Below are 17112 nucleotides of genomic sequence, written 5' to 3'. Positions count from 1 at the left end.
ACAAATCACGGTCAACAGACACAACAGACGGGGGAACACTAAACTAAATCAGCTGTCATGTCTCCTTCAATCTGCCTACATGAATCTGCCCCTACTGGCATCTGACTGCCAGATCTCAATCACCTCGGAGATACTCCGCGCTAAGCAACAGCTTTCCTGTTGCTGGTTTGACTTCCTGTTTGGTGTGATGATAGGAGAGCTGGTCACATCACAAGGCGGTGTTTCAGAGCTGGACTAACCCTCTGGTGTCTGGAGAGACAGGGGTGTCTATCTCTGGCCACTAGGGTGGCAATAGAGGACGTGAAAGCGGACAGGCTGACGGTTCCTTTAAAACAACTCTGATTTAATATTTCCGCCAAACAGTTGACTTTCTTGAGATGATCAGGGTACCCTTTAGTGACCTTGTTGGCATGTGTCAGAGGTTAGACCCGCTGATGCTAAAATGTGTCTCTTACCATCAGGAGGCAGCTCTGTGTTGGAGGAGAAAGAGAGAGAGACAAAGTGAGGGAACATGTTATTTTCCACGGTATCTGTAGCTATGGTGACAGGCAGGCGTTAGCTGGTCCTATGAACACCTGTCCTGCAGGTGTCACTCACATGTTAGCGTGTTCCCACACACAAGATACACTAGGCGCTTCTACCTCTCTGTCTATCTTTAAACAATAACTTACTTTAGAAAACTGAAAGGTAAAGCAAAAACCATTAGTGGGTTACTGCCTATAGAAGTCCAGTGGAAAATCCCAAATAGTCATTACCATCACTACGGAGACTTAGTGAATTATAGTACTTAGGGAATTATTACAAGTGCATATTGAAAAATCTCAAATCTTTTCCTCTCACCTTCTGAATCTGACATGAAATCTATGGAGAGATATAATAGACATACAGCAGATAAGAAAACACAGCAATACCCAGTCGGGAGGAACGATTAGGACCCCGGGTAGCATCCATTGGATGAAAACGTTGTCGACAAAATGGAAACAGGGTCAAAGGTCATGCGCCTCCATAAACCAGAGAGCCACTGCCGCCCATGTCCCTCTCTGCTTTTATGGGCTCAGTTAATGTCACAGTTTCATCTAAAGTGTCTCTCGAGGACCGGCTCAGGGTCAGATCCTGTTTAAGATGCAGCCCTCAGGTGACACTTGTCATGTCAGCACCAAACTCTTCCTGCGTTTGAGGAGAGGGGGGCTGGCAGGGCGGCCATGTTGGAGCTGCCACCACACAGCCACCATCCACAGCCTGGGAGGAGCTGCTCTTTTGAGTTTAGAGAAAACGTACGCTGGTGGTGTTAGAGGTGGAGGAGCTAGGGCCAGATCTGGGTGGTGTGGCAGCTTCAGCGTGGAGCCAGACACAGGCAACCCTGTCGCTGGAACAACAGAACCAGCAACCATCCAAACCAGGAGAGGCGGAACGCCTGCCTCGTCAGCCCCATGTTATGAGGTACAGGTCACTTCATTATCTGTTAGGTATATGTTTGATGTTTGATATATTGTATGATTGTGACACACACAGGTGAAGCTCAATACGTTAGACTTCTTGACAACACTTCTTCAACCAAACGTACTGTATATCTCTTCTCATATACATTGATGATGAGGCAGATGGTTATCATATTATAAATGAATGGTAGTTCTTAACAAGAAAACACCTATTAAAATATCCTGTCAGCAGACAGTAGGCCACGCCCACACATACACACGATATATACCAGGAGGACACTAACACAGAACAGTATATATCACTTTGTCAATCACACTACCTGGTCAATTCTCGTTAATTGCACGTCGGGGATCATTTGGTGTTTTAAGACGAACCCTGCACTCGGATGCTGAGGCGAAACCAGGAAGTGACTCATCCTGACAGAACTCAGGGGCTAGCAAGCATCAGACAGCGCTGATGCAGCACCTAACGCTCTCTGTCTCTCTGGAACATTCCTCTGCTTGTGATTGCCTTCTGTATGTGTGATCTCCTTTTGCGTCTCATCTTCTCCCCAGGTAGCGGGGTCTACAGGTGAGTTCAGCTCTACAGGTGAGTTCAGCTCTACAGGTGAGTTCAGTTCTACAGGTGAGTTCAGTTCTACAGGTGAGTTCAGTTCTACAGGTGAGTTCAGCTCTACAGGTGAGTTTGTTTGTTTGTTTGTTTGTTTGTTTGTTTGTTCAGCTCTACAAGTGAGTTTGTTTGTTTGTTTGTTCAGCTCTACAGGTGAGTTCAGCTCTACAGGTGAGTTCAGCTCTACAGGTGAGTTTGTTTGTTTGTTTGTTCAGCTCTACAGGTGAGTTCAGGTAGACACTAGAAGGCCTTCGCCAGAGCACCCCCAGGGCTTGGTGAGCTGCATCAGTCTCTGTCAGAGTCATGTGACAGAGTCATGTGACAGAGTCACGTGACAGAGGACGGTATCCAGCAACAGGGACTGACAGACGTGCAGGTGAACCAGCGGACCCAAACCGGACGGGAGCACATACACACACACACACAAACAGACGAGTGCATAGAGCTTGTATTGTTTCTTTTCCTTACCATCTCTGCCCTCATCTGAATTAAAAGAAACAATGAGGACACGGACATTAGTGTTGCAGACACAGGGTTAAAGGTCACCAAATATGTGGTTGTCCTGTACTCTGAGCCGGTGGCTGGAAACAGTCCAGAGTCAGGAAGAGCAAGGATGTTGTGGTACTCGAAAGATGACAGACATGAACCCTAGACAGTGTAGACCTGTTCCCACAGTAACATCGCCTGACTGTACGAGCTCAGGCAGTAAACATGTACACACACACACCTGCAACTTACTCACACACACACACACACACACACACACAGATCAGTCATACATGCATATGCACTCTCCCTCCATTCTTCCAGTAGGTATATACACATCATGCGCCCATCCAAGACTCTCAGCATGTCACAGACACAACAGGCCTGCTCACTGACGTGTCTCTGCTGCCTTCTCTTCTGACAGAAAAGAGAGATACAATTGGGTCTCGATAAACACATAAATACAGTATGTACATACGCAACACACACACACACAGCATGGAAGATAAACATGCTTACCCTCTCCAACAGCTGGAGCTTCTGTTCAGAAGGGGCAGAGGTTTTAGGAGACGAACTGAACCAAAATGTGTCCACAATTCAGAAACAACATACTGGGGGAGTCAGGTGGCTGAGCGGTTGGGGAATCGGGCTAGTAATCAAAAGGTTGCCAGTTCGATTCCTGGCCGTGCAAAAATGACATTGTGTCCTTGGGCAAGGCACTTCACCCTACTTGTCTTGGGGAGAATGTCCCTGTACTTACTGTAAGTCGCTCTGGATAAGAGTGTCTGATAAAGGACAAAAAAAATTATAACTGATTTAGGAAGAAAATATCTTACCATCCCCAGCAGGCAGGAACTCGGTTTGATAAAGCAACAGGATTTTAGAGGCTGTCTAAACTTGTGTGGTCACACATGTCTAAAGCAGTAATCGCACACCCACCAACACACACACAACCTCAAATGACAAGTGTTCCATAAAACACACACCTTGATGCTGACCCTGGGCAGCAGACTACAACATGACTTTAACTCCACACACACTCTCCAGACTTTTGGTCTCCACACATGAACACAGATCCACTCAGACAGACTGTCCCAGAGGACAGTGCTGTCCCCTTCCCATGACAGCCTTCACCAAAACGGCTCTGACAGCTCTGACATCTCTTAACCAGGCCCACGGCTCCTCTCTCGCACACCACATACAGGACCGTACTGCAGAGCAGGCTGGTGCACTAGCCACTACGAAACCACAAACGATCTGACCCTCGACAGCCTGCGGGCTCTCTGTCAACACAAGTGATGGATCTCAGAGAGGGGAAGTGGACGACATCACTTCCTGGACAGGCTTATGCAGAATCAGAACGTCCACTCACAACACACACACCACCATGAAGGCGCTTCCTGTCCGTGGCAGGCTGGGTCTCTGTGGACAGAGATGACTGGACCTCAGGGTGAGGAATAGGACCTCAGGGTGAGGAACAGGACCTCAGGGTGAGGAACAGGACCTCGGGGTGAGGAACAGGACCTCGGGGTGAGGAACTGGACCTCGGGGTGAGGAACAGGACCTCAGGGTGAGGAACAGGACCTCAGGGTGAGGAACAGGACCTCGGGGTGAGGAACAGGACCTCAGGGTGAGGAACAGGACCTCAGGGTGAGGAACAGGACCTCGGGGTGAGGAACTGGACCTCGGGGTGAGGAACTGGACCTCGGGGTGAGGAACTGGACCTCAGGGTGAGGAACTGGACCTCGGGGTGAGGAACAGGACCTCGGGGTGAGGAACTGGACCTCGGGGTGAGGAACTGGACCTCAGGGTGAGGAACAGGACCTCGGGGTGAGGAACAGGAGCTCAGGGTGAGGAACAGGACCTCAGGGTGAGGAACAGGACCTCGGGGTGAGGAACAGGACCTCGGGGTGAGGAACAGGAGCTCAGTGTTCACACCACATACAGGACAGGCTGTCATACAGCTCACTATCCGCTCCTCACAGCACACACTCTCTTACCCTCTCCAGTGCGAGGGACCTCTGTGAAAGGGAACAGGAGGATTCTAAAGGATGGGCTCAGGTTTGAAGCTCGTATGCAACGTACACGTGTAAAGACGCTTGTAGGTCGCTTTGGATAAAAACGTCTGCTAAGTGAATAAATGTAAAATGTAAATGTAAAGACAAAAAGACACACTCACTCACACACAGTCACTCCTGAATACGTTCGACAGAATCAGCCGTAAAAGCCCTCCTCCTCAGTAATGGGTGGAGTCTCTGTTTAGGAAAGCAAGGAGATTGGTGCTGGTCAAATGAAGCAAAGTATGTAGCACTGCTAGCATGATGCAGAGCGTGTTATGAAGCGAACACAAATACACACACTCACTCTTTTACTCTCACACAAATACACACACTCACTCTTTTACTCTCACACAAATACACACACAGACACACACTTCAAAAAACATATACCCTCGAGTACATTTAGACACAATCTCGGTGACAGAAAGTTGCTGAGCAACTTTACCGATTTTCCTACCAACTTTGAAATCATCAGACATTCAGTATGTTTCCCTCATTACAGAAAAACTCTCCCTACTTTAGACTGTCCTGTGGCCTTAATGCTTCCCCTAAGACAATGTCCCTGTTGGAAGGTTCACAGACTCATGTGCAATATGCAGATAGACACCCAAGACAAACAATCCAACCATGAAGAAAAATAAGTCAACATAAATGACACACAGATTGGATCCTAACCACAACTTGTAGCACACTGTTTACTGAAGAATGGCGTTCAGTCGCACTGACTCCCTCTCTTACCCTATGCAGCAGGCTTGGAATCTTCTGACAAAATGAGCTTGTTTTTAGAGAGGAAAGACACTTCTCTGAGGTGCTGGTCAGAGCTAGCATGATGTGCTGACCACTACCCTAAGATTCTGGACATAACTAGCATGATGATGTGTCTACCATATATCCACACTGGTTCTGCACAGAGCTAATTTAACTTGTCTACTGTATATATTGTATATCCTGGTTCTGCACAGAGCTAATATAACATGTCTACTGTATATATTGTATATCCTGGTTCTGAACAGAGCTAATATAACGTGTCTACTGTATATATTGTATATCCTGGTTCTGAACAGAGCTAATATAACGTGTCTACTGTATATATTGTATATCCTGGTTCTGAACAGAGCTAATATAACGTGTCTACTGTATATATTGTATATCCTGGTTCTGCACAGAGCTAATATAAGGTGTCTACTGTATATATTGTATATCCTGGTTCTGCAAGTTGATCTCACGCTTTACCAAACAACGAATGCAACTGGATACACAACACTCAAGGTCATATGCATGTATGAATTCTCACTCTCTTACACACACACACACACACACACTTACAAACATACAGTACAGGCACACAAAACAAACATTTTTATCCTTTCCCATAAATCTTAACATACGACACAATCCCACAAACGAGTACCTCAATACAAAATACTGACAGATGATTAAGTCGAACCAACTGATTAATCTCTGGTAATTCACAAAGGAACCACATGGCCAAAGAGTTTATAACAAAGTCTGAGAATGTTGATCATAAACCAGTACAAGAAGCACTCATTGTCCATGCCATCTTATTGGATAACTTATTACTGGGTACAAATGTATGGTGTGTGTGTGGTGTGGTGTGTGTGTGTGTGTGTGTGTGTGAGTGGTGTGTGTGCGGTGTGTGTGGTGTGTGTGAGAACCATGCAGAGCCACTCTCAGTCCCATCCCCACAGAAAGCTGCTTCTGTGCTTGTGTGTCTGGAGACCTTACCCTCCTCTGCCGCTTTCCCTGAGTGAGGGAAAACACACGTCGTCATGGAAACACAAGGAGATGACGATCTGCACCGATACAACACAAACACACACACACACAGACAGACAGACAGACAGACAGACACACAGAGATAAAGACACACACACACATACATACATACACACACAAATACACGCACACACAGATGTTTCTCACCACCCGACTTCTTACCTGTAAGGAAAAGAGAGAAAAGGCCCTGAGATGAAGGTAAAGTCAGAAGGAGCTCATGCTGATGATGTGTGTCAGGACTGGACTCACCAGCAGGGGGCGCTGCAGCGCCGTCATCCTTGGCTGCTGAGATCAACAACAAAACACATTGAGTCTGTTATGGTACAAACTCCTCATGGCATCAGAAGCCTCGTGGCACAGATGTGCACAGTAAGATGTGTGACAGCACATCCCAGAGCTATTTCTGAATCCCCTTCTTCAACTGACGTCAAACAAAACAACTTCTTGAATCCAGGATTCAAAATAGATATTTATAGACAACATGCATGCAATATCTGATGCATTTACCCACCACACACCTGCACTCAACACTTGAATTTGAATGCATTAACAGAACATGTGCATATTCAGCAGGATAAATATAAACAGATCCAACTCCATAAACACACATGCCAACCACAGGGGAACCGAATATTCTGTCAACTTTGCATTGTACTCCTCTCACCAGTTTCATCTTCACGATTCTCCTCTGAGAGAAAGAGAGAGAGAGAGACACAGAGAGAGACAGAGAGAGACACAGAGAGAGACACAGAGAGAGAGAGAGAGAGAGAGAGAGAGAGAGAGAGAGAGAGAGAGAGAGAGAGAGAGAGAGAGAGAGAGAGACACAGAGAGAGACAGAGAGAGATTTCAACATCGAAAGCTGACTCGAGTCCTATTAGGTAGACACCTACTCTAGGAATTCTTCCTGATGTGTCCTGCATATGAATGCCTTCCCACAACTCAGCTTTGACTGAGTGTTTGGAAAAGATCACAACGGATAACTGTGGTTGAGTCACTGAAACGACTGAAGCCCCAAGTGGGATCAAAATATGCAAATAAAACAAATATGTTTTGATAAGATACAGTCTGAGTGCGTCAACGCCTATCTCAGTTTCCTCAGTAGCCCAGGGGAGGGAGAGAGAGAGAGTGGGAGAGAGAGAGACAGAGACAGGGAGACAGAGAGAAAGAGAGAAAGAGAGAGAGAGAGAGACAGAGAGAAAGAGAGAGAGAGAGAGACAGAGACAGAGACAGGGAGACAGGGAGACAGAGAGAAAGAGAGAAAGAGAGAAAGAGAGAGAGAGAGAGAGAGAGAGAAAGAGAGAGAGTGAGAGAGAGAGAGAGAGACAGGGAGAGAGAGAGAGAGAGAGAGAGAGAGAGAAAGAGAGAGAGAGAGAGAGAGAGAGAGAGAGAGAGAGAGAGAGAGAGAGAGGAGATTAAGACAGTCTCTCTGCCCCTCAGGTGAAACCAGAGAGACAGCCTCACAGCGTCTCCAGAGGGTTTTATCAACCGCCCCGCGTGGGTCTGCTGTGAACACATCCATCAGAACAGTCTCATGCCCTGTTCTTCCGACTCAGCAAAGTCTATCATGTGAAACAACCCTAACCGCAGAGATCCTTCCCCCTGCCACCCCCCTGCCCCAGCCCTGTGTCTCCCCAGCCCCCTGCCACCCCCCTGCCCCAGCCCTGTGTCTCCCCAGCCCCCTTCCACCCCCCTGCCCCAGCCCTGTGTCTCCCCAGCCCCCTGCCACCCCCCTGCCCCAGCCCTGTGTCTCCCCAGCCCCCTGCCACCACCCTGCCCCAGCCCTGTGTCTCCCCAGCCCCCTGCCACCCCCCTGCCCCAGCCCTGTGTCTCCCCAGCCCCCTGCCACCACCCTGCCCCAGCCCTGTGTCTCCCCAGCCCCCTGCCACCACCCTGCCCCAGCCCTGTGTCTCCCCAGCCCCCTCCCACCACCCTGCCCCAGCCCAGGGTGCGCTGACCTGGCGCGAGGTGTCAGTCTTGGCCTTGGCAGCCTGCAGGTGGGAGCAAACACTTCTATTTTGGAGAAGGGTTGTTTCTCAGCGAGCATTCTGTTAATAGTCCTGAGTGGTGTAGTTTGATGTGGTTTTAGTGCTGCAGTACCCCCACCCCCACCCCAGTCTCAGGCAGGCTGTAAATGCCTGCTTTAGTCCAGGCTGCATGTCTTGGCCCCGGGCCCAGGGGAGGGAGGGAGGTGGGGCGCTGGGGCGCTGGGGCGCTGGGGCGCGGCCCTGGTGTCTTGGTCAGCCGTCCTCGGGGGGTGTGGGCCCCAGGCAGGGTACTGGACCGTAAGCTCTGATGACAAGACCTTTTGTGGCTGCGATGCTATCGGGAGAGGACACATGAGCTGCCTTGTTCTTGTCTGGAGGCCAACCTTCAGCTGGGGGAGGTAGGACTGCACATCGCCGTGGAACCTGGGCTCCTGTTTGTTTCCTGCTGCCTCGTTGGATTAGGAACAGGATCCTACTCCATCAACAAAATATATGAAACTAAATGAACGCAAAAGCGATCCAACCATTGAACTGATGACACAGAAACACTCTGACAGTCCCGGAGACGCAATATCGAGACTCCGCGGTTAAATAAGACGTCCGCTAATAAAAAAGTCAAGAAATTTACAAGCAATTGTCCACTGGCTTGACCCCCCCCAGACCTCATTCTTTCCTTCAGCACAGATGTCTCCGGGCTCCGGTTACGGGCTGTCAGCAGGCTCTCAGTCACGGCGCGGCTCCCTGCCCCACGCTCACACGCCGCCTGGCCTCTCCATAGCTGAAGCTCTAAGTACAGTACAGCGCTAAATCACACACAGAGCAACTCCGACCCTTCGACCTCAGTGCTAATGCTAAAGCTAATACACAATGATGCACGGAGTGTCGTTGTGCAACCATCCCGATTCCCCCCAAATAATCTCTCATTTACGGTCGGCTCAGCGCTCCCTTGACACATTGGTTTCCCTTCCGTCTTAGCGCTTCGTTCTCCTGCGTTTCGGCTCCTTCTCTCGCTCGTTTCCTCGTGCTTAGCCGACCTTTCCTTCTCTTCATCCCTTTGTCACTGTAATGAGTCTGACCTGAGGTGCTCACGGGCGTGTAGGCCCGTGTAGATTTACCGTGTAACCTCCCCTGAGAAGATGACTTGTCGTGTATACCTATTAAAATAGTGAGAGAGAGTCATGAATCTTGTTCATCAAACCTTGTTCCAATAATGTTATTCCCTAGTGAGTTATTGTGTTTCTGATTTCTGACCGCGAAGAGCAATGAACTTCACATCATTCTCTTCTGCTCAATCACGGGCGCTGTTTTTTGAGTGTTTTTTCAACCAGACAGTTTTTGACATTAAGTCTGACCTTCTTAATGTAACACGTAAAACAAAATGTAACATGTGACACGCGGTAGATAGGGGAAAGGGGGGTGGGGGGATGGGGGGGTGGGGCAAGGTGAGAGATATAGAGAGACGAAAACTAAAAAGGCCACTACGGGTCAACGATGGGGAGAATCATTAAATAGAGGCTCATCGGCAGGGCCGCTTCACATTGGGTGTTGGGTGGTGTTAACAGATAGCCTGTGAGATAGCTGATGAAAGACAGTCTGAGAGGCTCAGTCAAGCTGCCCTCACTGCCCCCTCATCTCTGACAGGACTGGCTCTAAACATGCACCTCTCCTCATTCCTGACTCATTCCTGCCGTGTATAAACCCCACAACATCCATATTTTGTCTCACAGCACCAGAGAAGAAGACATCCATGGTACATCAGAGAAGGGGGTCTTGTTATTTCAGGGTTTAAACCAAATAGATTTGATGGCAGAGAGATTTGGCTTGTGAAAAACAGCCAATAAAAACCTAACTTAGACTAATTACATAAAACATAACTTTTTAAATACCCATGCCTTCTTCGTATCTCTCTCTCAAGCGCTCTTTCCCTCTCTCCCCCTTTCCCCTATCTCTGTCTCTCCCTCTCTTTCTTCTCTCCCCCCTCCCTATCTCTATCTCTGTCTCTCTCTTCCTTCCCTCCCTCTCTCTTTCTCTATCTATCTCTGTCTCTCCCTCTCTCTCTCTCCCTTCTCTCCCCCTTCTCTCCCCCTCTCCCTCTCTCCTCTCTATCTATGTTTATCCCTCTCTCTCTTCATTCCTTCCCTCCCCCCTCTCTCTCTTTATCTCTGTCTCTGTCTCTCTCTCTCTCTCTTCCTTCTCTCCCCCTCTCTATCTCTGTCTCTCCCTCTCTCTCTCTTCCTTCTCTCCCCCCCCCTCTCTCTCTCTCTCTCTTCCTTCTCTCCCCCCTCTCTCTCTCCCCCTTCTCTATCTCTGTCTCTTCTCCTCTCTTCGTATCCAGCTCCCTGTTGCAGGGTAACCTCTGTGGAATGTTCTTAGTTAATCTCTTGTGACATTTCCCTCTCCTCCTGCCTGCGAGTGGAAAGCCCTTCCTCCAGACCACCAGCCAGAGAGCCAGCCAGACCACCAGCCAGACCACCAGCCAGAGAGCCAGCCAGACCACCAGCCAGACCACCAGCCAGACCTTCAGCCAGACCACCAGTCAGAGAGCCAGCCAGACCACCAGCCAGACCACCAGTCAGAGAGCCAGTCAGACCACCAGCCAGAGAGCCAGTCAGACCACCAGCCAGACCACCAGCCAGACCACCAGCCAGACCACCAGCCAGACCACCAGTCAGAGAGCCAGTCAGACCACCAGCCAGAGAGCCAGTCAGACCACCAGCCAGAGAGCCAGCCAGACCACCAGCCAGACCACCAGCCAGAGAGCCAGCCAGACCACCAGCCAGACCACCAGCCAGACCACCAGTCAGAGAGCCAGTCAGACCACCAGCCAGACCACCAGCCAGAGAGCCAGCCAGACCACCAGCCAGACCACCAGCCAGACCACCAGTCAGACCACCAGCCAGACCACCAGTCAGAGAGCCAGTCAGAGAGCCAGTCAGACCACCAGCCAGAGAGCGAGTCAGACCACCAGCCAGACCACCAGTCAGAGAGCCAGTCAGACCACCAGCCAGACCACCAGTCAGAGAGCCAGTCAGACCACCAGCCAGACCACCAGTCAGACCACCAGCCAGACCACCAGTCAGAGAGCCAGTCAGACCACCAGCCAGACCACCAGCCAGACCACCAGCCAGACCACCAGTCAGAGAGCCAGTCAGACCACCAGCCAGACCACCAGCCAGACCACCAGCCAGACCACCAGTCAGAGAGCCAGTCAGACCACCAGCCAGAGAGCCAGCCAGACCACCAGCCAGACCACCAGCCAGACCACCAGTCAGAGAGCCAGTCAGACCACCAGCCAGAGAGCCAGCCAGACCACCAGCCAGACCACCAGCCAGACCACCAGTCAGAGAGCCAGTCAGACCACCAGCCAGAGAGCGAGTCAGACCACCAGCCAGAGAGCGAGTCAGACCACCAGCCAGACCACCAGTCAGAGAGCCAGTCAGACCACCAGCCAGAGAGCCAGCCAGACCACCAGCCAGACCACCAGCCAGACCACCAGCCAGACCACCAGTCAGAGAGCCAGTCAGACCACCAGCCAGAGAGCCAGTCAGACCACCAGCCAGAGAGCCAGCCAGACCACCAGCCAGACCACCAGCCAGACCACCAGTCAGAGAGCCAGTCAGACCACCAGCCAGAGAGCCAGTCAGAGAGCCAGTCAGACCACCAGCCAGAGAGCCAGTCAGACCACCAGCCAGAGAGCCAGCCAGACCACCAGCCAGAGAGCCAGTCAGACCACCAGCCAGAGAGCCAGCCAGACCACCAGCCAGACCACCAGCCAGACCACCAGCCAGACCACCAGTCAGAGAGCCAGTCAGACCACCAGCCAGAGAGCCAGCCAGACCACCAGCCAGAGAGCCAGCCAGACCACCAGCCAGACCACCAGCCAGACCACCAGCCAGACCACCAGTCAGAGAGCCAGTCAGACCACCAGCCAGAGAGCCAGTCAGACCACCAGCCAGAGAGCCAGTCAGAGAGCCTCTGGTAGACAGTATTAGGTTGTCTCATCACCGACCCAGACCATTATTGACACTTGAATGTAACACCTTGAAGTTTATTTGAACATGACTGTGTAGGTAGAGACCCACTTCACTGTGTTCAACTGTGGTGTGACTGTGCTGTGGTGTTTACACACTCTTGAACACCACAGCATGTTTTAAAGAGTGTTCCGGAACATCTGACACAGTGAGGGTTCAATCTCCTGGCAGCGTGATGTTAGACTGTCTGAAACGGCCGTCTCCTGGGTAACCCAGTGACCTGGTTAAACCCACTCCTCACTGTACATTTACATGTAGTCATTTAGCAGACGCTCTTATCCAGAGCGATTTATAATAAGTACAGGGACATTCCCCCGAGGCAAATAGGGTGAAGTGCCTTGCCTAAGGACACAACGTCATTTTGTGCGGCCGGGAATTGAACTGACAACCTTCAGATTACCAGCCCGACTCCCTCACCGCTCAGCCACCCGACTCCTTGACTCCACCTGACACTAACGAGTGACCCAACCACTCGTGTGCGTGTGTCAGGGTCTGTCGTGTAAGTGACTTATTGGAGTGTGTCACTAGCTAAGGGACTAAGGCCATTCTGGGCTCTCTGATCCCTGCTCCAGGGACAGGTGACTGCTGGGCTCATCTATCATCTGTGACATTCCACACAACGTCTCCGACATGTTCCAATTCAAATCGCTGGACCTGAACAGTACTGCTTATTTCAAAAGGCATGGCACGATATGTTGGTGATCTGCGATCTCGTTCGGGAACTTGATTGGTGCCTGAAGCGTTTCTGAGGTTGAACACTAGATTCTGCTTCTGGTTCACTGCATTTCCACATTTGCATAATATTCAAATATAGAACCAAGGCTGGCCTGCTCACATAAGGATGTAAAAGGGAGATTAATATTCAAAGCATCTATTTCTATCTGTGTGTGTGTGTGTGGTGGGTATCAATGGTATTATTGGCATTTGGCAGGCGTCCATGTTGGGGGCAGAGTGTGACTGATGGAGTTTCAGCGTTTTATGAAGAGGATGGAGGCAGAGAGATGTTTCTGGCTGCTTCAGGGAACACTTAAGCCTCCGGTCTCCATATCGCTCAATCATGAGGCAGTTTTGTGTCACGGCTCTGATGATGTGTGGGTTTATGTCATTTACTTAATATAGTTTTCTCTACATATGGAGGGAGGGAGGCAAGAAGGAGGACAGGAGCCTTGTTATGAATGTGCTGGAAACTGAGAGCCGGTTTCCCAGCATGGGCTATTTGTTTGACTATGCTAATGGACGAACAGAGACAGTTTGAACGTCTGCAACTCTATTCTAAGATATATTTGCTGGTGTCAGAATGTCTCACTGTTTGTGGTGACAATTCTGCATGTTCTTCATGTTGATGTGCTGCTTGTAATTCAGCCTGTTGCTTCGCTGCTGGGGTTGTGATGGTTTATTCACTCGTCACGCTTCATAAACTAACATGTCGTAATGTGCTGTAGCTGTAGCCCGGACGACACCTGTGTTTAAACGGTGCATGCTAGGGGCCGTAGGACAGAAAAGACCCTGTGAGAGAGGGTTGTATATCAGGCTGGTTTATTAGACAGTAATGATGATAAGAATTATGGCCTGTGTGCATTCCACTAGTGATGTCTTTCTCTGGATACCCTCTCCTCTCTTCACCCCTCTTCTTCCCTCCTCTCCCCTCCTCTCCCCTCCTCACCTCTCCCCTCCTATCCCCTCCCCTCCCCTCCTCTTCTCTCCTCTCCTCTCCTCTCCTCTCCTCTCCTCTCCTCTCCTCTCCTCTCCTCTCCTCTCCTCTCCTCTCCTCTCCTCTCCTCTCCTCTCCTCTCCTCTCCTCTCCTCTCCTCTCCTCTCCTCTCCTATCCCCTCCCTTCACCTCCCCTCATCTCCTCTCCCCTACTCACCCCCTCCTCTCTCCTCTCCCCTCCTATCCCCTCCCCTCCTCTCCCCTCCTCACCTCTCCCCTCCTTTCCCCTCCCCTCCCCTCCCCTCCCCTCCCCTCCCCTCCCCTCCCCTCCCCTCCCCTCCCCTCCCCTCCCCTCCCCTCCCCTCCCCTCCTCTCCTCTCCTCTCCCCTCCCCTCCCCTCCCCTCCCCTCCCTTCACCTCCCCTCCCCTCCCTTCACCTCCCCTCATCTCCTCTCCCCTACTCACCCCCTCCTCTCTCCTCCTCTCCCTCCTCTACCATCCCAGGCTGTAGGTGCGTGTGGGGAGAGGGTGTATAGAAGACAGGGAGGAGAAAGCAGGTGGGCCTTTGAGGACGTGAGATGGAGACAGGTAACTGAGATGTTGGTGGGGGGGGTTCAACTTCACACTGTTGTAATAAACACTGCTGACTGTCGGGAAAAACCTAGTGGAAAAAGCTTTAAGCGAAAGAGTGTGGTGAATAACAATTACAACTGTCTTTATGGAAGCAAACTTCGTGTTGTATACATCTCCATAAATATCCTCCCAAACAGCCTGCCATTAACATTCTCTATTTATCTCCCCACACTTAAAATAGTCTCGCTCAAAGCACACAAAAAGCCTTTCATATTAGAGGACATTATCAAATATTACTTTCAGTATCCGAACATCCACCACAAAATGCTTTGTCTGTGTCCCCTAAGTCTTAGTTAATGATATATGACAGATTAGATCACAGTTCACACTTTCATTGTAAACTCTTTAGGCTCTGTGTGTTGACTCTGCATCTGTCTGTAATCCATCAAGGCAGACATGCATAGCTGAGCGGGCATGACGACAGCCTTGGTATGAGGCCTAGACTGCTGCACTGCTTGTGTTCCAGAGGCCTGGGCGGGGAGGGGGCCCACAGCCTCTCTGTGGCCCAGCACCCGGGCCCCAGCAGGGGTTAGGGGACGGGGGGCAATGTGGTGGGGATGGGGGTTATAACCTTACACTAATCAAGTGCTTGTGTCTCAAAACAAGGAGGGGGAGGTGGGGTAGCTCAGTGGGTAAGCAGCGCCCTTCCAGCAGGCCCCAGCAGCCTGGGTTCATCTCTCTGCCTCTTCTGTCACACTTCACTTAAAACAGATTGAAAAGTGACCCCAAATATTTCTCTTTAAAACAAGGAAGTGGGCTCCCTCCCAAGGCCCCTCCCCCTCCCAAGGCCCCCCCCCCCTCCCAAGGCCCCTCCCCCTCCCAAGGCCCCTCCCCCTCCCAAGGCTCCTCCCCTCCCAAGGCTCCTCCCCCAGCATGCCCCAGCTCTGGTCCACAGGAGCTGTGAGACTCAAACAAACCAGCACAGTTAATCAGGACGCAACTGTAGAAGTCAGGTCAACCTGGGTAAACAGAGACCACATTACACCACAGCCCAGAGACTGCTGATTCTGTCACTCCACTCCCCAGAGCTGCGCGACTATTCACCACTCCCCAGAGCTGCGCGACTATTCTGAATGCTGTTTATTGAGAAGCGTGCTTCCTCCAGATCCCAGTGGCTTGGGAAGGGCCCAGACAGTCTTACCCAGGGCAATGAGTCACCGGGGGGTGTCATGTGAGCTGGGCAAAGGAAGGGGTGGGGTGGGGGGGGGGGTTGAACGAAGTTCAAAGAAGGGCCAAGGATTTTGTGGCTGGTGGAAAAGTGAGAGAGGGCAGCTTTGGGGATGTCAGTAATGTGGTGACAGGAACATGATCTATGATGTCATGATGCTGAACGGCCCCAACGTGGGAGAGACGTGGAGGAGAGTGGACGGCCGGCGCAGAGAGAGGACCTCGCAGGGCGGAGCTGGGGACGGCCGGCGCAGAGAGAGGACCGAGCTGGGGAGTTCAACTAGTTCAACTGTCCTGAGGATGGTTCTCTGGGCAGTTCTGCAGAGGAGGGTTGTTTTGAAGAACCACAGCAGCAGTTAGCCAGGCCAGGGGAGTGTAGTCAAGTCTAGCAACACCAGAAGGAAGCAGGGAGAGACGTATGGGCTGTCTGAGGTGGAGAGATATGATGCAAGGTAGTCACACCTGACTTGGCTTGGCCTCCGCTCACAAATCATCTCCCTCCTACCTCTCTCCTCCCCCGTCCCTCCTCCCTCTCTCCGTGAGCGCCTGTGGCTGTCACCCAGCCCTCATCCTCCCTCTCTCCTTCCCCCTCCCCCCTACCTCGTTCCATTTTTAAGTCAGTCTCTCCGATTTCATTTTGCTATGTGATTTACCGATGTACTGATGACAAGAGATGGGGACATATTTTAGACCCTTGTCACATACACAAACATACGTAGAGACGGTAAATTTCAGTGACATTTATTGCAATGTTTTGTAAACAGACGGATAAGTGACCACCTCTTGGCAATCTAAAGTGATGTCATGCACACACAAGCAGTTTATCACTTTCTAAAGGCTACTTAAGTGGTAGCTAGGCGCTATAAGTGCTTGAGCACAGTTTTATGACTTAACTTAATTAAAGTAGGAAACTGCTGTGGGGTTTGCTGTTCAATAAAAATAAAATTCTGATTACAAATAGAAACTTAAAAATGGAACCACAGGATTGAAGAAGAAGAACTTCACACTTCACCAACTATCCAGCGAGATTTTTACAGCCGTCATGAGTTTGTAACCTTAGTGTCTGTGGTCAGAAGTTAAGACCCCAAACCTCCAACCCTTAACCAACCTTCCAACCCTTGACCAACAGGACCACCCTCCTACAGCAAACCAAGCTCCAATCTGCCTGTCCTGGTTTCCTTGTGTCCTCCACATCCTGCTGTCTCCAAAAGCATCCTCTCTCATCATCTGACACTACAGCTCGTACTTCCAAA

At 50.7% G+C, this 17112-nt stretch overlaps 1 protein-coding gene across 21 annotated transcripts in view; it reads right to left on the bottom strand.

Annotated features, from left to right (window-relative positions):
• mybpc2a (myosin binding protein Ca) overlaps nucleotides 1-17112 on the bottom strand; it is a 38982-nt gene that overhangs the window by 21594 nt on the left and 276 nt on the right. Inside the window, exons 2-5 of one of the 21 annotated variants that reach the window (XM_084677368.1) lie at nucleotides 7057-7080; nucleotides 6642-6677; nucleotides 6342-6359; nucleotides 456-470 (exon numbers count right to left, since the gene is read on the bottom strand). The exons of 1 other annotated variant lie outside the window; for it this stretch is intronic. In XM_084677368.1, coding sequence (XP_084533494.1) covers nucleotides 456-470; nucleotides 6342-6359; nucleotides 6642-6677; nucleotides 7057-7080 — 93 coding nt within the window. Of the gene's footprint in view, nucleotides 1-123; nucleotides 4077-6341; nucleotides 6360-6539; nucleotides 6555-6641; nucleotides 6678-7056; nucleotides 7081-17112 lie in introns of those variants that run through there. 19 more of the 21 variants (XM_084677369.1, XM_084677376.1, XM_084677377.1 and 16 more) reach the window with 19 other exon arrangements.

Source organism: Hypomesus nipponensis, chromosome 17 (genome assembly GCF_054491055.1).
Source record: "Hypomesus nipponensis isolate SF chromosome 17, ASM5449105v1, whole genome shotgun sequence".
Lineage (NCBI taxonomy): Eukaryota > Metazoa > Chordata > Actinopteri > Osmeriformes > Osmeridae > Hypomesus > Hypomesus nipponensis.
This window is presented reverse-complemented; position numbering and strand designations above follow the sequence as displayed.